At 35.3% G+C, this 22,366-nt stretch overlaps 1 protein-coding gene across 7 annotated transcripts in view; it reads left to right on the top strand.

Moving 5' to 3' along the window:
* METTL25 (methyltransferase like 25) overlaps nt 1-22,366 on the top strand; it is a 127,324-nt gene that overhangs the window by 76,367 nt on the left and 28,591 nt on the right. For 4 of the 7 annotated variants that reach the window (XR_012324275.1, XM_073788373.1, XM_033866284.2 and 1 more), the window contains exons 9-11: nt 9,312-9,405; nt 20,881-20,955; nt 21,520-21,591. Coding sequence is in view for 3 of the 7 variants with exons in the window: in XM_073788373.1 (XP_073644474.1) it covers nt 9,312-9,405; nt 20,881-20,955; nt 21,520-21,591 (241 nt within the window). In the remaining 4 variants the exon portion in view is untranslated. Of the gene's footprint in view, nt 1-9,311; nt 9,406-10,933; nt 18,758-20,880; nt 20,956-21,519; nt 21,592-22,366 lie in introns of those variants that run through there. The other 3 variants (XR_004528878.2, XR_012324277.1, XR_012324276.1) reach the window with 3 other exon arrangements.

The raw sequence follows: 22,366 nt of genomic DNA, 5'->3' as shown, positions 1-22,366 counted from the left end.
ACACCTTATACATAGTATTTTGTAAATACTTGTTTGTGTTCAACAGCAGTGAAATTATAATCTCATTTCAGGCAACACCCCAGGGTTAGTTGAACTACATATTATACTCCTAGTATCTGTTACAGTCACCTCATTATAGTAATAAGGAAAATTAAGATAAAGTGGTTAAAAGCTTGTCTTAAGTCATACAGCCTAAAAGAACCAGAGCTAGGACCAAATTCATAGTCCACAAAAGTTTTCTTTTTGCTGTCCCATGCTTCTTTTTAGTTTAAATTCTTTGGGATATTTTTAATATGAGTGGAGTTATAGGTCTCCTTGTATTAGCCTTGTTAACAAGATTAACTTGATTGGAATCTCTGACCAGCAAGATTACTAAAGACAGAAAATAAGATCACTGAATTATTTCTTCTGCATTTTGTTTAGCTTTTCTTGCTAATTAAATAAATTGTCTTCAAGTGATATACTGTTTCAGACTACTTGAAATATTATTCTGAAAGTTTCTTTAAGTTTAATTGTTTATATAACATAAGATTAGAAGTAAACTTTTTTCATGGACTTAAAAACTGTAGCATTTTTACTCTATTGTAATTGTGAATCCGCATTTAACACTTATGTTAAAACTCAATAATTTATACAATTTTTAAAATGTTATAATTAGTCCTTATCTGGAAACTTTCTAAGGGAATAAAATGCCAAAGAAAGCATTTAATGGGATATGGGATAAAAATCCTTTAGAACACTTCAAAAGAGAGCAGAGAAATTGATGTGTATACTTTACTTACTTTATTATTCTCTTTCATAATGAGTACTGTAAACAGCTGTAGAAGAAATACATAAATTTTGATGAATTAGTTTAACTTTCATTTTGATTTTGCAGTGATCAAATAGGTATGTGAAAAACCAGATCATGAAAACTGGCTCACCAAATTAAAGCTACTTATTTAGTCCATAATGTGTGGTCAGATTTTCAGGTCTGTATCTTTTAAATTGAAGAGTATTTTGAAGATTTTTGTAACTTCATTAAGTGATTGCCATTTTCAGCAAAATTTTATGTTAAGTCTTAAGAAATACTTAAAGGTCCTTTAAGTCTTTCAGTAGGTATTAGCGTAAAAAACACAGTAAATAACTTCATAAATATTTTCTGATGATGGAGAAACTGAACTTTGATACTTTCTGTCCTTCATGTGCTTATTTTTATTTAGTATATGTCTACTTTACCTTTCCTATAATTTCCTAAACTAATGTTGCTTCTTTGGAAAATGCTACAAGGAAACCATGTTCTTACAATTGTATTTTGGGGAAAGCATGTGGGTGGTGTTGGATTCACTTGAGTAGAATTTTAATTAGATCTAGTGCATTCACTTTTATTAAAAGAAAGAATACTGATTCCTTTTTAGCATGCTAACCGTGCTTTATTCTGACAGAGGGCCCCCTTTTAATCTGTTCTTCGAGTCCCATCATTTATCTTTCAGAAACAGTTATGTCACTTTTCTCACTTCAAAATGTTTGATAATTTCTCTTCTTTATACTCAAAAACTAAAATATCCTTATTATGGCATTCAAGGCCATTTCTAAGGTGCCACTAATGTCCTTTCCAGACTAATTCACCACCCCATTCTTCCTTCTCTGCACCTCAAGCAGCTGCCCATGCACACTGTTTGTACACTGGATTATTCATCATTTCCATGCAATTATTTTTGGACCTCGTATGCTTCCTTGGAGCTCCTTTGCCTACCTGAAATATTCTCCTCCCCATTTCTGCATCTTTTCTTTCCCTGACCTCTGGCAGGTGAAATCCTAGGCATTCTTTAAAACCCAGTTTGGAAGACACCTCTGGTACCTTTCTCTTCTCCGCCTCACTCTCTCCTCCCATAGTACTTAGTCTGGGATTCACTGCTCTTATTGAATCTAAATGTACAATGAGTTGTTTGTGTCTGCTCCTCTGCCACCTGGTGAGCCCTGGTGGCCAGTTTTCAGCTTTATTAATTGAAGTCGTCTATCATAGTGGTTAAGAGCACAGATTCTGAAAATCCTCTTTGGAACCATTTTCCCGTCCAACTACTATCCCATATCTGTTCTTTCCTTTACTGGAAAACTCCTTGAAAGCGCTGCCAGTTTCTTTCCCATTTCACTTGGATTCCAGTCAGACCTTACTTCCATCACTCCAGCAAACGCCCCTTTTCAGGGGCACTAATGACCCCATGTGGCTAAATCTCCTGGTCAGTTCTCAGTCCTCAACGTACTTAGCCTGCCATACGTATTTCACACAATCTACCACTTTTTACTTTCATGTGCTAGAGAAAGTCCCTCATAAGATAGTCACCTTTTTCTTTTTTTTTTTTCCAGTTTATTTTGCTGACTCCCCTTCCTCTTTCAGACCTCTCATTTTTGGAGTGCTTTTTTCTATCAGTTCCTACTACCTAGGTGATCTCATCATGTCTCATGGCTTTCAGTACCATTTATATGCTGGTGAATCTCAAATCTAGAGTCCAGTTAATAACAAGCGTATTCTTCTAGTTGCTCAGGCCAGGATAACTTTGACCTCTCTCTCTCACACTGCCTGGATCCAGTCCTTCAACAATTTTATAGTCTGTCTAATTAAATATATCTAAAATTCTACCACTTCTTAACCATCCTCAGGGCCACCACCCTGGTCAAAGCCACCATCATCTCTCATGTAGATTATTGTAATAACCTCCTAATTGGTCTTCCTGCTTCTATTTTTGCCCCCTAGAGTCTGTTCTCCACACAGTAGCCACAGTGATCCTGTTAATATTTTTAAGTGAGATCTTGCTCACTGTCTTCCCATGGTTTCTTATTCACTTGGAAGTAAAGCTAATATTTTCACTATGACCTACAAAGCCTTATATGATGGAGCTACTCATTATCTCGCTGATCTCATTTCTACTATTTTCCCGTTTAATGTCTGTACTGCTTTCCTTGGTATTACTTGAAAATACCAGGAACACTTTCTACCCCAGAGCCTTGCCACATAATGTGTCCTCTGCCTGGAATGCTCCTCACCAGATATCCACATGGCTAGTTCACTCTCTTTCTTTAGTTCTTTACTCAAAATTATCATCTCTATGATATCCACCATCACTCCTCTCTAACATTTCTTATCTGCTTTCTCTCCTCTGTCATCAGCTTCTCATTAGCTCATATTGCCATACAGTTAGTCCCCTACATACGAACGAGTTCTGTTCCAAGAGTGTGTTTCTAAGTCCAGTTTGTGCGTAATTGCAACAAAGTTAGCCTGGGTACCCAACTAACACAGTTGGCTATATAGTACTGTACTATATAATAGGCTTATAATACTTTCCACACAAATATACATAAAAAACAAACAAACACAAAAAATAAAACATTGTTAATCTTACTGTACAGTACCTTGAAAAGCACAGTAGTACAGTACGACAGCTGGCATGCAGGGGCTGGCATCGAGTGAACAGGAAAGAAGAGTTACTGACTGGAGGAGGGAGAGGAGGTGGGAGATGGTAGAGCTGAAGGATCATCACAATGGGAGACAGAGGGCGAGCTGCAGTTTTACTCACGCCTGGCGTTGATGGCACAGGTTCTGGTTCCTTGCTGGATTCAATTCTATCTACCCTCTTGAAAAAATGATCCAGTGATGTCTGAGTAGTAGCTCTTTCTTTCTCGTCCTAGAAGACATTATAGGAATGGATCGCATTCTGAACAGCTGATGCAACCTTTGTGTACCATTCTACATTCAGGTCCTGTGCCTCAGAAACGGTAACAGTGTCTCCTCAAATAAAGAAAATCCCCTTGCGTTCCCTGCGACGTGAATCTCTTCAGTTCTTCAGTTACTTCTTCTTCCTCTTGTCACTCCACTCTCGATTATTTTCACCTTTGTTTCCATCATTATCGCTTGGCGCTTCTTAGCAGTACCAGCTACATCACCGCTGCTTTTACACTTGCTTCTGGACATCCTGGGCTTGTAATAAAGATACTGTACTACTGTACTCTATACAGTACTGTATAGTAAAATACACAAAAGCACAACCACTTGTAGAGGATTCACGCACATGACAATGTACGCCAGACACATGAACTAACTTACGTGATTGGACAGGCAGACTCACGTTCAACTCTTTATCGTTTGGTCATGTGACAACCACCACATAGTAGATAGTTTTAGGATATAGAATCAGAAAGAAGTTTTGTTTGGCGTGGGGATTTCGGTTTGCTTGCTTGGTTTTTTCAGACAGAGAAACTTGAGCATTTTCCGATGATAAGAGTAAAGACTCAGTGAGTAAAGAGAAGTTGAAGATACATCAGAGGAGGCAGAACAAGATGGCATCCAGATCCCTGATCTTAGGCATTTTCTTACAGAAAGCAATTATATTAACTATATTAATTATATTAACTAACAGAGAGAAGGATTTCTATTTATCTTCACACACGTCAGCAAAAATTAAGACTGCAGTGATTCTGTGATGTCATAATGTATAACTGTAAAAGGTAGACTCCAAATCTTTAGCGTTAAATAATGAGAAAAATGCAATAGGCACTTACTAAAAATTAAAATTAAAAATGGCATTGCCCCATATTCCATTCATTAACGGTCCTATTCTTTGCTTTTACTTTCTATATAGGTAAGTTTTGAGATTTTTTTTGCACCTGTCTCTTGTTTCTTAATTACTAGAATTGCAGTATTTACCCTTAAAACTATAGACCCTCCTAAAGTCTGATGAGTGAAATATTCTTTTTCTTGTAGCTGCAAAAGAGCAGACTGCATTCTACATCATAAACTCTCTTTACAGCTATTATTTTTAAGAAGGTTGATTTGTAAGACACCCAGACTTTAGAGATTAGTGCCATGTCCTGCAAAAGTAACCTTTTACCTCCTAAAGTTCTAAAAGCCTGATTCATTATACTAAATCTTGTGTTGCTTTGGTAATAACATTTAAATTGACATTCTGTTTCCTGTAAAATATGCTTTTTTTTTCCTAAACCAAAATGGACTTGTTGGTACTTCCCTTCTCCTTCTATACTGTGAAAGTAATAAAACCATTTTTTTCTGAATTTTTTAACAACAGCACTCTATTTTTAAATACAGTCTTACATAGAACCAAATAAATTTAATAAATTTTAGAAAAGGACTTATTTCTTACACAATTATCCTTTTCATATTTTATGGAAAATTGTAACCCTTTAAAGTACCACTTTGGAGTCCTTAAGGAGAACAGTTTTAAAAAAAATTGTTGTAACCTATTTCTATATTTTACATGTTGGCCTAATTTTAGTATGTTACTTTTGTAATTTTATCATTTGTTTTATCAGTTGCTGTTCGCAGTACTGTTGGAAACTGAGACATTTTGAAACTTAATTCCTCCTCTAAGAAAGCTTACCCTAGTCCATTCCAGCAGCTAAAGCACTCCCTACTCTGTGCTGTATTCTGAGCACCATCTTGTGCTTATCACATTGAATTATAGCATTTGTTCACCTGTCTTCCTTTATAAACTGTGGATGATTCTACCCCTAGAACCCAGCACAATAACAGGAAAATGACCTCCATTCACTGATTGTTTGTCAGACACTGAGCCAAGCATGGTACATACATAGACTCTCATCTTCAACCTTCTACTGCTGAACAAGGAGAGGCAAAGAGAGGTTTTTAAGTGGTAAATACGTGGTAGAGCAAGGAAGCACACTTATTTCACTCTTGAGTTCACATGGAGTCTGCCTATTTCTGTTTGTCTATAACACAGATGTAGACATTCTTCATCTGCAGTTTAACAATATCAAGTATAAATCCTGTTGAAGAATTGTGCCAGAGTTAATATTTAATAGTAGTTAATATCCCAGACTCTGAAGCCAGACTTCCTGAATTCAAACTGTGGGCAGTTTACTTAACCTCTCTGTTCTTTAGTTTCACCATCTTTAAAATGGGGATAATAGTGGGACCTACCACATGGAGTAGTAGTAAGGATTAAATAAGTAAATGCAGCAAAGGACTTAGAGGTCCTGGCACATTGTAAACATGAAATAAATACTAACTGTTATTATTTGTTTTGTTTACATTGCACTATTCCTTATATATTTGTTCAGTAGTTCTCTCTATATATATTTTAAATCACATTTGATTATTTGTATAGTTAAGCCTGCCTTCCTAACTCTACTTGATTAGCAGATAGATCTATTTACTGTATTAACGCATTTCATGTTATAGTCTGACTAGATGTTTTTGTTTCTACAAGCTGCAAGAGATATTTATTTAATTATTTAATCCATTTATTGAGATCCTGCTATATTGGAGCATCTATGCTAGGCACAGGGGATATAGTCATGAGCAAAACAGGTGGAAACTCTGCTCTCCAGCTGCTCAGAGCAGTGATCTCAAACATATTTTTAAATTTCACATCTCTGTCAATAAACATTCTTGAGCATGCACCCCCAAAATGAATACTTAATTATTTGTAAGTGATATATGTGTCTTTCTACTAGTCTATTGTATAGATTTTTAAATAAACTGAAAAATTGAAAGTAAAAAGGTAAAGATAAATAGAAATTAAAATTCTAATATTCTCTTTCCCTTGGGGTGTGTTCACCCCTCTTTGGAGTCCACTGACTTAAAATAAAGACAGACACTCAGAGAAACAAAAAAGAGTAAGCATGTGAAGGAATAGTTCTCTGTGTCAGGAGCCTAACTTCATCTGGGAGGCCAGTGAAGACTTTCCTAAGGAAGCAACATTTAAGATAGGATCTGAAAGGATGAGTTTGGGATTCCCTAGGCAAAAAGATTAGGGGTGAAGTGTAACACAAATAGTGTTTATAGACAAAAGCATGATGTGTTCAAGACACTAGAAAGACTGTCATTGTGAATGGAGAGGCAGCGTCCTAGGAGTGTTAGAGAGGTTGTCAGAATGGACCAGGTGGTACAAGGCTTATTATATACTATGTTAAGCATTTAGATCTTAATTCTAAGAGTCATGGGAAATTCTGGAGGAATTTAAGGAGAAGTAACATGATCAGATAATCACCTTTCTAGTTCTATTTGGATGATATTTTTCTCCCTTACTGGTTGCTGCTAAAAACAGGTCCAAAATAGTATACCTCAACAAAGGATTTGAGGGACAAGTCTTATGTAGCAAATTATTGCTTAATACACTAAAAGTAATCTAATAATCATGTTGTGAGATTTTGTAACAGAAAAGGGGTAGTATATTCTGAAAAGAAAAAGTAAGACGAGGGCAAATAAAATTTTAAATGTTTCTCTTATTTTCAAGCAATCTGAAATACAAAACCCAGGAAACAAGTCGATACCACCTACACTTATACTGTCTACTGTCTTTAGCTTACAATGGTTAGCACTTTCCTGTGAGCTTCTCACTCTGGCTCTTTTAACTTTGTAATCGAAGAAAAATCCAAATGATAATTCCAATTATGATAAAAACAACAATCATGATAGCAAAAAAAAACAACTCACATGGTGGCACAGTTGTGAGCACCTTACGTGTGTTACCTAATTTCATCCTCACAGTGACTTTACAAAATTGGTACTATTAATATCCCATTTTTATAAACAGGGAGCTAGTAGGTGATAGAGACAGACTGGAAGCTACACTCTTATCTACTGTGCTCTGCTTTCTCTCTTAAGCTACTCCATTAGGTGGTGATAGATGGTATAAAATAAGAACCAGGGGCTTCCCTGGTGGCGCAGTGGTTGAGAGTCCGCCTGCCAGTGCGGGGGACACGGGTTTGTGCCCCGGACCGGGAGGATCCCGCATGCCGCGGAGCGGCTGGGCCTGTGGGCCATGGCCGCTGGGCTTGCGCGTCCGGAGCCTGTGCTCCGCAGCGGGAGAGACCACAACAGTGAGAGGCCCGCGTGCCGCAAAAAAAAAAAAAAAAAAAAAGAACCAAAATCACTATCTCATGGGAAAGAATTGCTTGCCCCTCTGGATTAAAAAATAATAATAATAAAAGTTTAAAAACCTTTTAATATGAGGAGCAGGAAGTTAATATTAAATGGCTTTTTTTCTTTTTCTGGCTACACAGTTTATCATTTCAATATACTGTGATACATAAGATGTCCATATCGATTATATGATATCTCTTATATATAAATGTGTAAGATCTGAGAATTACACAAAAACTAATAAAAAATATAATTTCTGTTTCCTGGAACCTATACCTTTTCAAATGACTATTATTTCAAAGCAGTTTTCTGAGCAGGAAAGTGGTAAATGAAACTGCTCTTCTAACAAAATAGCATGACAATGTAGGCAGGAGTGAAGGGACAAACATCAGCTTTAATTAGGAAGTAGCTGTAATAATTAGGACATGAGGTAATAGCAAGTGTAATTAAAGTGGCCATCTAGAAGTGGAGCTGAAGTTGTATATTTGAGGTATATTTCAATGGAAGAATTGGTAGAGCTTCGTGTCTGACTAAGCATAGGGATTAATATTTATACTGCCAACTCTGTGGCGGCCTGGAGGGGTGGGATGGGGAGGGTGGGAGGGAGGGAGACGCGGGAGGGAAGAGATGTGGGGGCATGTGTGTGTGTGTAGCTGATTCACTTTGTTGTAGGGCAGAAGCTGACACACCATTGTGGGGTAATTGTACCCCAATAAAGATGTTAAAAAATAAAAAAAAAAAAAAAAAAAAAATATTTATACTGCCAAGAGTAAATGAGCTTTTATTCATTGTTTTTGATACTTGGAGGTGGTAAATTTTTTATTCTCTTGATTTTTACATTATACTTAAATACAACCAAAATTGTGAGATGTGATAGTCCAGCATTGCATTATTTAAATTTAAAACCATCTCATACTTTGTTTATGCTGTAATGAAAATCTGCAGGGCATAAATGAGATCAAGTCAGACCCTACTCAGCAGCATATGGTGCTTTTCCAATGGCTGGCATTGAAGTTCTGTTTGCATGGCTGTTGGATGTCACCACTATTAGCAGGTGTTGCCATGAAATGTGCACTGTAATGTTGAGCCAGTAAAGTGAAAATGTGCTTTGCAGCACAATGGAACCTTTCGAAATACCTATAGTTCCCTTTAAAAATGAGACTTTTTTAATACTAAGTTTACAACTTCTTTCTCATAGTATTGTCTTCATAATATTGTCTTCCACTGTTGTATGGAATTCTCAAAAGCAGATCCCGAATATTTTTGTAATATGTAAACTAAAAGTGTTCACAAAAATATTACTACATTATTATCACATGTGGAGCTTGTGCCATATGCACAGAAGATATTTAAAAATATTTCATGACTGAATTTAAAATCATCTATAATTTAAATTGGAAAAACTAAAGAGTGATTTAATTTTGTTTTGCAGTGATCGGCATGTTGGTAAAATTTATTCCAAATCCTCTTCCTTTCTGGATTATGTCAGAAAGTCTCTAAAGAAGCTTGGATTAGATGAGTCCAAGGTCAGTATATGATTACCCATTGTTTTTATAAGAAACAAGAGAACTTCTATGGGGTTATGAATTGAGATAATACAAAATTATTTGCCCTCTACTTTTCTCTTATTCATGAAAAACATCTAAATTATGTTGAAACCAAACTTCAGTTACCTTTATTCCAGTTCACCTTTTCTGTCAATATTATACAGATAGTTTGCTGTTGTACACCTCCAGAGTGATTCCCCTTTCAGGTTTATTCAAGTAAAACTGTGTCAATTTTCAAATCAAAATAGACTTAAAAAGCAAGAGCAAATGGGAATTGTAAGTACATCAGGAGACGATGGTTTTAATTTTAAACTGCATGTATTTAAAGGCTGTATAACCCATTAAAATTAAAAATCTTAAATTCAAAAACCCTTTGAATGGGAGAATCCTGGAAAGTGGTAATGTCATAGAAAGCCCAGGGTAATAATTGAGAACATATTGTTGAATACACAAAAGGTAAGCTGATGGACTAGTGGTAATAAGTAGTCTAACACTGAGAAAAAAATAACTCTCAACATGATTCAGATGAGTTATTAACTAAAATATTAAGTTGAATCTGGATCACTGTGGTATTTTGAATTGATTATAAATTGAAATAAAGAATAAAATAGTTGGTTAAGGAATGGTGATTAAGGTGGTTAAGGTTTCTTCTTGAAAGAGAAAAATTATACAGATATGGTTAAGTTATATCAAAGCCAGAGGGTATTATTATTTATTGTACCAATTATCCATTTACTCCCCAGTTGCTTTATTACTTAAAGCAATTAGACTGGTACGAATAAGTTTCCTCCTCTGTAAAATAGCTCTGAAAAAGCATTTCTAATTCATAGGATTTAAGAAAAATTAAATGAGGTAATAGACATAAAATGCTGAATACAATGTACATAGTAAGTGCTAACTAAATAATACTAGTTTTTATGATTCTTATCTTTGTATATGTACTACTTATAATAATACAATTGATATGACTCCTATAAACATTTTTATTTAGTCACCAAAATGAAGATCCTTCTAGTCTTGCATAAATAAGAATAGACAGTGTTATCTTAGTTATTTTATTTCTGTTTTTTAAAATATTTTTAATCAGACTGGTCTTCCTTCCAATTAGTCTTTCTTAATGCATATATTTACGTCATGTCTCAATTCCGCATCTTACATTTACTATCAGGAACACAACCTAAGCATAATTTTTACAAATATAGAGCTAAGTTTTTACTTAAACTAAAAATGTATTATCCTTTGTCAAAAACCAAACTGTAAAAATCCAGAAAGAGTGTTACTTATTTTTCGTGATGGCTTTCTCTTCCCAGGTTTGTCTCTAATAATAACCATAGTAAATGTTTCTTAATATGCTTATTATGTTACTGATTAGAATATTAATAATAGCTAATATTTACTAAGCACTTACTATATTATAGTTATTATGCTAAAGACATCATAACATTATCGCATTTACTCTTCACTAAAAGAGTAAGATACTATTATTATTCCCAATGTAATGATCTAGAAAGAGAGGCTTACAAAAAGGCAAGTCATTTTCTCAGCGTTGAAGAGCAAGTGGCAGAGCTGGAACTTGAACGCAGATTCAGCTTACATCAGAACCTCCACTGTCAACCACCACTGTACTGAGAAGTGAAATTAAAAACAAAAGGAAAAAGACTAATGTAGCTAAGTATCACCATAAAATATCAGTCTTAAATGATTACCTTTATTAGTTAGTAAAGACAATTAATAGTGCCCTGCTGATTTTTCTCTTAAAACTATTTAAGTTCATTGAAAGATAAATATGTTGAATAAAATGGGTGAGGAAAAGAAAAGGAACAAGAAACCCAAGCTGGAAGGGGAGGAAAGTACAGAACCTAATAAGGCATTTCAAAGGTAGGGGGGTGAGAGGAAGCAAATAGATGAGTACGTGTTTTGAGGGGTTTTTTGTTTGTTTTTATGTTAAACAAGAGGAATTGAGAGTTGTGTCTGTCAGGCCAGAGTGGTTGGAAATAGGATAAGTTATTAAAACCAAGCTTATAGTTCTGATATAATACAAAATCCTATTATTTTTCTCCCACATTATGAAATATCAGTGCTAAAATGAAGATTTTGACCACAAACACAATAAGAAGAGATTTATGAATAGTTTTATTTAAAAAATGGAATTAATTTTCACAAGATTCTAATTACTAAAAAGTATCAAAACCGCTTAAATTTAAAATATTTGATATACCAAAGTGTTTAAAAGATCTTTGACTAAATTTATAATCATTTACTAACAAACTTTTGTATATAATTGAAAGTGTGGTGACTACCACTGATGTGTTTCTGATCTCTCAAAGCACATCTCTTCATATTCAAAACTATGTAAGCAAGTGAAGTGCCTAGAAACCTCCTAACATGCTCTGATACTTTCTTAGTCACAAGAAATCATGTAAACATGAGGAAAAACAACATTCCCAGACAAATCATCATTCCAAAGACCAGAACAGAACAGCATGTGCTGAATATATAAGTGGTTCATACACAGCTTAAAATATCAATCCATAAGCCCTGTAGTCAGCTGTGACAGACAGCACTGGACATTTTCTCTTAGAGCAGGATTTTGTCAAACTCAGCACATTTGGATAATTCTTTATTGTGGAGAACTAACGTGTGCTTTGGAGGATGTTTAACATCTTTGACCTCTACCCACGAGGTGTCTGCAGTAGCGCACTAATTGTAACAATCCAAAATAAATAAATTTTTAAAAAATCTCCAGACATTGCCACAAATGTCCTGGGGGTCAAAATCACCCCCAGTTAAGATCCGCTGTCTTCAAGCATTTGTCATTTTAGTGATTCCATTAACATTCCCATTACAGACCCCATATTATCTTAAAATGCCATGTTACACCAAGAAACATAGAGTGGGGAAATGGGGAAAAGCAGTGATTCTGTTCTTATATTTTGAAGACTTTATCAAAATGATCCCCTCCTTGATTTTTAATTTTTTATAGCCTTAACCGTTTAAGGGTGATATTGTTTCACCCCTGCATAAGATACAGTTCTGTTTAAGAAGAGTGTTTAGATTTCACAGCAAAGCCAAGCCACTGAAAACAATAAATTGTGGCAGAACATCAGCTACCTTATATCTGCAAGTATACTGTTTATAATAGATGGACTGCTTAGAATGAAATTTTACAGTAATATTCTTTGTAATTAAGTAAAGTTCAATTACTTCTTTATAAAATATTTTAATACAACTTTACAGTTGTCTGAAATAACGAAATCCTAGTGATTAGCTTTACCTAGACCTTAAAAAATATTTTTAAATTTTATCTTCTGTTCCAAACTTTGGCATCTCACCAAATTTCAGAAAACCTTTAAAATTGTATTTAAGTTTTCATATTCATGGTCCACAGCATTTTTTTCTTCTTTTGTATTAATTTTCTCTCTTTCTCCTTCCACATGCATGTACTGCACACACACGGATACATGAGCGTACACACACACACACACACACACACACATACACATCCGTAAATTTTTGAAGCATCAAATTTTAAAAGCAGCAAAACCACTATTGCTTGCTAGACAAAGAACGAGCTGGAGCATTTGTCCATAAGAAGGGGAAATAAAAGGAGCTTATGTTCTAGAGCTTGCATGTATGTGTGTTTGTGTGCTGTATACATATGATGAATATTCAAATAAATATTACTCTCAGATATTGAGAATGAAATAGACAATAAAACTGGTGATTTAACAGGAGTGGGGTGTGTGCTGTTGAATGGACAAAGTTGAAAATCACTAAGATAGAACCTTAGTGGAAGGGATAGAGGATAACTCAGAAAATTATCCTTAAATATTTCTCCAAAACAGGCCAGCAAAAGCAAAACTTTTGAGACCAAAATCATTTAGTTATTCACCAGCAAACATTTATTTTGAAGAATCTCCCATGTGCCAAGAAGAGTGGAAACTCTGGAGCTACAAAGATAATTAAGACATAACCCATGAGAAAAGAAAACAAGTAATTATAGCATGAACTTACAATGTTAGACATATATTAAGTATGTATGCTTGGAGTGACTCACTCTGCCTTTAAGATTTCTCAGAGGACATTGATGCCTTAGCTTGGTTTTGAAGGGTACATAGGAGTTCATTAAGCAAACAAGGTGGGAAGGTAGGGAGCAGGGAATTTCAGGTGTGTGTGGTGGGGGGAATAGCTTGTACAAAACCACAGAGAGTAAGAAACATGATTCTGGACTCAGCACAGCTGGAGCATAAAGCAAGTAGAGGAGACAGTGGTGAGAGATGAGGCCAAAGGACTAGGCACATGTGGAGAGACCAAATAAACTGATCTTTGGACATTAGATCAAAGATTAATTAGTAGTAATCATAATCACTAGGTGGTTTCAATGTAAGTGGGAGGGCAACAAAAAATACAAGGAGCTCATAAACTTCCATGTAGTAATATTCAGTGGTTCCTCGGTATTCATGGGGAATTGGCCCCCCACTGATAACAAAACCCAAGGATGCTCAGGTCCCTTATATAAAATGGTATAGTACCATTTTATATGGTATAGTCAGCCCTCTGTATCTGTGGGTTCCACATCTATGGATATGGAGGACTGACTGTATCCAGAAATGATCTACGTTATATGAGGTCATCTGACCCTAAAGAAACAGCGAATTCCTGATACAGTTTAAATATATATAGGAAGCCTGTCATCTTTGGTGATATGCAAAGAACATGTGCATTATTCCCATAAGTAAGTTCCTGCTGCTTTTTACAGCCACTATAATAACACAGGCATACCTCAGACTGTGGGTTCAGTTCCAGAGCACCACAATAAAGTAAATACCGTAATAAAGCAAGTCACGTGAATTTTTTGGTTTCCCAGTGCATATAGAAATTATGTTTACACTGTACTTTAGTCTGTTATGTGTGCAATAGCATTATGTCTAAAAATATAATGTACATGCCTTAATAAAAAATATTTTATTGCTACCCTCTTGCACTGTTGGTGAGAATGTAAATTGATACAGCCACTATGGAGAACAGTATGGAGGGTCCTTAAAAAACTAAAAATAGAATTACCATATGACCCAGCAATCCCACTACTGGGCATATACCCAGAGAAAACCATAATTCAAAAAGACACATGCACCCCAATGTTCACTGCAGCACTATTTACAGTAGCCAGGACATGGAAGCAATCTAAGTGTCCATCAACAGACGAATGGATAAAGAAGATGTGGCACATATATACAATGGACTATTACTCAGCCATAAAAAGGAATGAAATTGGGTCATTTGTAGAGATGTGGATGAATCTAGAGACTGTCATACAGAGTGAAGTAAGTCAGAAAGAGAAAAACAAATATCGTATATTAACGCATATATGTGGAACCTAGAAAATGGTACAGATGAACTGGTTTGCAGGGCAGAAATAGAGACACAGATGTAGAGAACAAACGTATGGGCACCAAGGGGGGAAAGTGGCGGGGGTGGTGGTGGGATGAATTGGGAGATTGGGATTAACATGTATACACTAGTATGTATAAAATAGATAACTAATAACCTGCTGTATAAAAAAATAAAATTCAAAAAGTAAATAAAAATACTTTATTGCTGAAAACTGCTGACCATCATCTGAGCCTTCAGCAAGTCCTAGTCTTTTTGCTGGTGCAGACTCTTGCCTCGATGTAGGTGGTGCTGACTGAGCAGGGTGGTGGCTGCTGAAGGCTGGGGTGGCAATTCCTTAAAATACGGCAACCATGAAGTTTGACCCACAGATTGACCTTTCACATTTTCTCTGTAGCAGGCAATGCTGTTGGATAGCATTTTACCCACAGCAGAACGTCTTTCAAAATTGGAGTCAATCCTCTCAAACTCTGCTGCTACTTTATAAACTAAGTTTATATAATTTTCTAAATCCTTTTTTGTCATCTCAACAGTCTTCACAGCATCTTCACCAAGAGTAGATCCCATCTCAAGAAACCACTTTCTTTGCTCATCCATAAGAAGCAACTCCTCACCTGTGAAAGCTTTATCGTGAGGTTGCAGCAATTCAGTCACATCTTTAGGCTCCACTTCTAATTCTAGTTCTCTTGTTGTTTCTGCCACATCTGCAGTTACTTCCTCCACTGAAGTTTTGAACCCCTCAAAGTCATCTATGAGAGTTGGAATCAGCTTCCTCCAAACTCCTGTTAATGTTGTTATTTTGACATCCTCCCATGAATCATGAATGTTCTTACATCTAGAATAGTGAATACTTTCCAGGATGTTTTCAATTTACTTTGCCCAGATCCATCAGATGAATCACTATTTATGGCCTTACAAAATGTATTTCTTAAGTAAGACTTAAAGTCAAAATTACTGCTTGATCCATGGGCTGCAGAATGGATATTGTGTTAGCAGCATAAAAATAGCATTTTAATCTCATTGTGCATCTCCATGAGAGCTCTTGAGGTGCATTGCCAATGAGCAGTAATATTTTGAAAAGAATCTTTTTTTCTGAGCGGTAGGTCTCAACAATAGTCTTAAAATATTCAGTGAACCATGTTGTAAACAGATGTGCTATCATCCAGGCTTTGTTGTTCTATTTATAGAGCACAAGCAGAGTAGATTTAGCATAATTCTTAAGGGTCCTAGGATTTTTGGAATGGTAAATGAGGTCAGCTTCAACCTAAAGTCACCAGCTGTTTTAGACCCTAACTGACAAAAGAGATTTCAGCCTATTCTTTGAAGCTTTGAAGCCAGGCATTGACTTCTCCTCTTTAGCTATGAAAGTCCTAAATGGCATCTTCTTCCAATATAAGGCAGTTTCATCTACATTGAAAATCTGTTGTTTAATGTAGCCACCTTCTTTAATTATCTTAACTAGATCTTCTGGATAACTTACTATAGCTTCTACATCAGTACTTGCTGCTTCACCTTGCACTCTTATGTTACAGAGACAGGTTCTTTCCTTAAACATCATGAACCCACCTCTGCTAGCTTCAAATTTCTTCTGCAGCTTCCTCACCTCTCCCAGCTTTCATAGAATTGAAGAAAGTTAGGGCCCTGCTCTGGATTAGACTTTGGCTTAAGGGAATGTTGTGGCTGGTTTGATCTTCTATCCAGACCACTACAACTTTCTCAGTATCAGCAATAAGACTTTTCTTTTCATATCATTCATATGTTCACTGGAGTAGCACTTTTAATTTCCTTTAAGAAGTTTTCCTTTGCATTCTCAATTTGGTACCACATCCACCTACCTTGAGTTCTAGCCAAGGGTATATCAGCAGCCTCATTCCTACCATCTACTGGTGAAAATAAGGTCAATTGCTAACCTATCTTCTGATCAGGTAGTGTGTGGGTAGAATCTCTGAACAACTATGTATCTCTCATCCAATCATACGACCCATTCCCCATGAAGTTGAAGTCTGGTCCACCTTTGTGTACCTGGACCCCCTTATATAGATCTATAAAAAGATGATTTTAATAAATAAATGGAAGAGAAGAGAAAAATCTTCCATGGAAAAGAATTCTAAATAATTTATTTGGATATTGCACCCTCACTCCTTAAGTGTGGGCTGCAAGTTGTGACTTTCTTCCAAAGCATACAACGTGGAAAGGGGAAAAGGAGGAACATTACAGTTAAGAAACCTGACAAATACTATCTCGGCCAAGTACTCAAGGTCAATATCTACAGTGATAAATCATATGGATAGTATGTACCCTTCATATGATGTGAGGAATATCATACTTAATTCTGTAGTCTTCCTCTCAAAGCCCATATAGCCCCAGTCTAATTATGAGGAAAACATCTGACAAATCCCAGTGAAGGAAGATCCTACACTGTGCTTGACTGGTACTCCTCAATACTGTCAAGGTCATCAAAACCAAGGCAAGTCTTGTGAGTCAACTATACTCCAATAAAAAGAAAAAAGAAAAAAAATAAAAGGCGAGTCTGAAAAACTGTCACAACCAATAGGACTAGATACAATGTAATAAACTGGATGGGATCCTGGAACTGAAAAAGGACATTAGGTAAAAAGTGAGAAAATCCGAATGAAATGTAAACTTTAGCTAATAGTAATATATCATTATTGGTTCATTTACTATAACAAATAACTGTATTGTAAAGTGTTAATAATAGGGGAAACTGGATGTAGGGTATATCTAAACTCTGTTATCTTCAAAATATCTTTAAATCTGAAACTTCTAAATTATGTTTATTTTTTAAAAATAATGTGAGCCAAGCTAATGTTTATTGAACCTTTGCTTTGTGCCAAACATTGTGCTAAAAGCTTTGTTTATGTTATCTCACTGAATGCTAAGGATGACTTTATGAAATGAATAGTTATCCTCATTTTATAGGTAAGGAAATTGAGACATAGGTTAAGTGGATTTCTTAAAGCTCAAATCTAGGAAATTGGGGAGGAAGGATTCCAATGCAGTCTGTCTAACTGTAGTGCCAATGCTCCTTTTTGTCATATCCATATAACTTATTAACAGACATTGAGTTCAAGAAGAACGCTTAGCATTTTTCTACAACTAGTGTTCATCAGACAAATAAGCCTACAAGGAAGAATAAAGAGAAAACTCTGTGCTTGCCAGCAGACAAAATAAATGTACTTCTAAAGCAGATTGAAGAATTGAGGTTTGAAATAAAGGCAGAAGAAACTCAAGGAATGATGAATCTACTGAAGCATTTAAAGAAGAGATGCTTATATCCAGAACTTTGATTTTTGAAACTTTTGCAGACAGGATGAAGTTGATCGAGCATTTGAAGTGTGTTGAATCATAGGACATATACTAACACAGGGGTCCCCAACCCTCGGGCTGAGGACCGGTATAGGTCTGTAGCCTGTTAGGAACTGGGCCGCACAGCAGGAGGTGAGCGGCGGACGAGCGAGCGAAGCTTCATCTGCCGCTCCCCATCGCTCCCCATCACTCACATTACCACCTAACCCATTGCTCCCATTACCGCCTGAACCATCCACCCCCCCACCAACCCCCCTCCACATCCGTGGAAAAATTGCCTTCCCTGAAACCGGTCCTTGGTGCCAAAAATGTTGGGGACCGCAGATCTAACACATAAGCTGTATTGGAGTTAAAATGTCAAAAAAATTGTAAGAAAAGTAAGGGAGAAAACCTAAAGCTCCTCAATATGACTGCTCCTTCACTGTCTCTCACCCAGTTTCTCTTTAGGACTGGATATCTCCCTGAACCTAAATGACAGCTCACTGAGCTAAGGCCCTGTTATACAGCTCAACTAATATTAATCCCTTTTTCTCGAGTCTAGGAGATGGGCAGCAGGGAGCAATGGAATTCATGACCAAAACTCCCAACTGCCATTCAATGTGCACTTCATCTTGTAAGTTTCCATGTATGTCCTTGCCTAAGTATGATCTACACTCAGGCACTTCCTCAATTCTGATGCCTCCTTTATCTCTAGGATGCTTGCCCTATCTTGGCTCTTACTGGATTTAACACCCAATAATGTCATCTGTAAAATAAGACCATGAATATACATATGTTACAAATTGATATTAGAATTAAAAAACAGTGTCTTCATAAAACTTCCATAGATTCTCTGATCTAATCTTATGAGATACATATTAATATAATTATATCCACCAAACTTTTGGTGTAAGAACAAGGCCATTTATTTTGTTTTGTTTTTTGCACACAGCTTTGCATATAGTTTTACAAGTTGGATTTCTACCTTAACGTCTGTCCATCAAACATACCTGTAATGCATAGTTTACAGTATCCAGCTTTGGATTAATCAAAGTAAAGCAAAAGACTTCCACTTTTTTTTTTTAATAGAAAAGTAAAGGTGATGTTCTCACCTTTTCTCTTCAAAATTACACAAAAGCAACAAATAAAAAGAGAAATAGAAACACAAACTCCTTTTTGACAAAATCAAAAAGCATATTAAATCTCAAACCATGTACATTATGAAGTACAGTGAAGGTAAAGAAGGATGCAGAAAGATGCCAAGAGAAATTGCCCAGGTTACAGATCACCAACAAAACCAACAATATAGTTCTTTAAAGTAGCATATCCTGAGGAACAAAATCAACAATTCCTAGTTTGGAGCAAATGCAGTTGATGACCAGGGTGGTGCTTCTTGGTTTGACATAAAGGGGAGACAGAATATTGGAGAACCCAAGGAGTCACATTGAAAAACCATGTTTGTAGGAAGCAGTATGCTGATGAGGCAGGATTGAAAAAAGATTGTGAGTTCTGAGTTGTCCTGTAACTGCTGATCTCACATGACAGGACAGAAGTGAAGACTAAAGGCTATAATTCGAACACATACACAATTTTTTTGAGATGAGAGTTTTTGCTGGCTTGAAGTGCAGACCTAGATCTAGTCCAATATACTCTACTGCAAAAATTTGGTCCAGGAGGTACTCATTTGATTCAAAGATGGGCAAAATTTTAAAAAGGGTTGGAGAGAAGGCCATAATCTGCTTGGGTTTTATACCAAAGGGGAGATCTTTTCTGGAAAGCTACACTAGAAATTGGATGAGACGAAGCTTTACTTGTCACTGTTACCTACCCTTTTGTATTTTTTGAACTCAAAAGAAATTTCATGTAATAGAAAAAGAATAGGGGCTTTGAAAAAATATTTAGATAGTTTCAAGGAAATCTGAATACAAATCCTTTCAGATTTTGGACTCTCTTTATTCAGTCTTTCATTTGTTTTGACCACATATAATTTGAGAGCAATTCCTTCTGGTGACGTTCCTTAATCAGGCCTTTCACAGAGGCATTCAACTTATAGAGAAACAACTTTGCCTTTTGTATTTGTATCTCATTGGTTTTGTAATATTTATTCATGTCATATTATAATATAACTGGAATAACAAGTTTAAGAACAAATACAATTAATTCAGTAGGCATAAAGCTCAAGTGGTGGGAACAGAAACATGTAAATGATCTAGAAAGTGGCCTACTAGCGACAAAGGTTCAGTGTACTATGGGTGTCATATGTTTTAGAGAAAAAAACAGCAATGCTTGTTGATGGATTTGTTAAGTGGATGTTAGAAGAAATTACCTTAAATATGAATATATGTCCTCACTGTATTCCTTTTGCCCTTGAGTTATTCTTTAGGATATATAGTTTTAGATATATTGTTTAAATTTTAATTTTGTTCAAGAACTGTTTATTGAGCTCCTACCTACTGTGCACCCCAAGCATAGAAACAAGTGAAAGTAAGCATTTCATCACTACTTGTTGAAATCAAACAAAGTTAATAGGCTGTTATTGGTGATTTTACTTAGGATATACTGAATAACCTATATTGGTACAGAAGATTTAAATGAAAGAATTTAGTTATATTGACTTGTTTCATGGATATCCTTAGAGCTCTTCAGACACCTAAGGTTGTTTTAAATTGTTATGTTTGTTTTACTTTAGGGTATGTTTGATTAGAAAAAAATATTTTTAACTGTTATTAAATTTATTATTGTTATTTTATCTTGAAGCTGCCAGAAAGAATTATAATGGACTACTATGAGAAGTACAAGCCTAGAATGAATGAGCTGGAGGCTTTTAATATGGTAAATCTCAGAATTAAACATACTAAATTGAATATGTTGCTAGACTTGAGTAGGCTCCTATTAAATTTTTTTATGGGGCCAACCAATCTGTGTTGTTTTTCTCTTAATGTAGAAAAACCGTTTTGGATCATTTCCTATTTTAGAACTATATTAGGTGTCAGTAATGTAATAAAGAGAACACATGGTAGATTTCTCTTAAAGTGTATTATAAATGCATGGAAAGAAGTTTTAGAGTTCTTTGAACACATATTGGTCTCAATGCAGTTATTTCACAAGCATTCCTTTTAATGAATTTCGTTCTTAGTACCCCTTTAAAAGCTTTCTATCACATATGTATGATTGCTTTTGGATTCTATCCCAAAGTCACTCAAAGGACATTCTTTTCCTTTTACTGTTAAAGAAAAACTTTTGATCTCTGAAGTATTTATTTTCTGAAGATGTACGATGAGTATTGGAGCTTTGGCCTTACATGAGTTTCTGTAGATACATTTTCTTAAACAAGTGTTAAGCTAGTATTTTTGTTTGTTTTAAAGTACCACTGTCCTATCTTATACTTTCTTTTAGTTGAAAGTTGTTCTGGCTCCTTGCATAGAGACATTGATTCTTCTGGATCGGCTTTGCTACCTGAAAGAGCAGGTAAATTATGTTAATTTTAAATGCATAACAAATATATTTATTAAACCCAGTAATATGGATCTGCTTATAACTAGGATAACATTCTTTCACATAAAACTAGTAAGATAATTTTTCTCATTATATTTTCCAATTCTAAATATTCTTTCCATCTCTTTTGAAACAAAAACATATGTACAACAGATGTTTCCAGCAAAGCTACTATAATAAAGTTTACATTCTTTTAATTTTATGGTAATTACTATACAGTAGACGATGCACACAAACCATCATATATGACATATAGTATAGCTAAAATTAATAAAGCCAAGATGTAAAAGATACCATTTTTATGCTTCATTTTATAAGAATAACCTTTTAATTCACTTTTGAATTTTTGGACATATGCACTCTGCAGTTTAGAAATTTCCTTCTCATCAGTGATAATTGCTTCTGTTTTTTTCACAGTCTTATTTGTTTTATCTTTGTTGAATGACCAAAAAATATGATTTTTTTGTTATCTTTGGGAAAAATGTGTTTTTCAGATTCTACTCTATGATCAAAGTAATGTTTTTGAGCTCTTTAAAATTAAGCCCATTTGTGGATTCAGCCTTGTTTCCAGTATAAACTCTTTATTTTAATAATTTTGTTTTATCATATGGAGAGCTTTATTTCTTTTCAGCAAACTACTTGGAACAGATGGATTTTAATAATTGGTATTTTTATGGAGAAAGGCAATTTTTAAATATTTACATAATTATGTACTTTCCTAAGCTACTAACTAATTCAAAATCACTGG

This window comes from Tursiops truncatus, chromosome 11 (assembly GCF_011762595.2).
Source record: "Tursiops truncatus isolate mTurTru1 chromosome 11, mTurTru1.mat.Y, whole genome shotgun sequence".
Taxonomy (NCBI): domain Eukaryota; kingdom Metazoa; phylum Chordata; class Mammalia; order Artiodactyla; family Delphinidae; genus Tursiops; species Tursiops truncatus.
The sequence above is the reverse complement of the archived record's forward strand: the minus strand, read 5'-3'. Positions and strand labels throughout refer to the sequence as shown.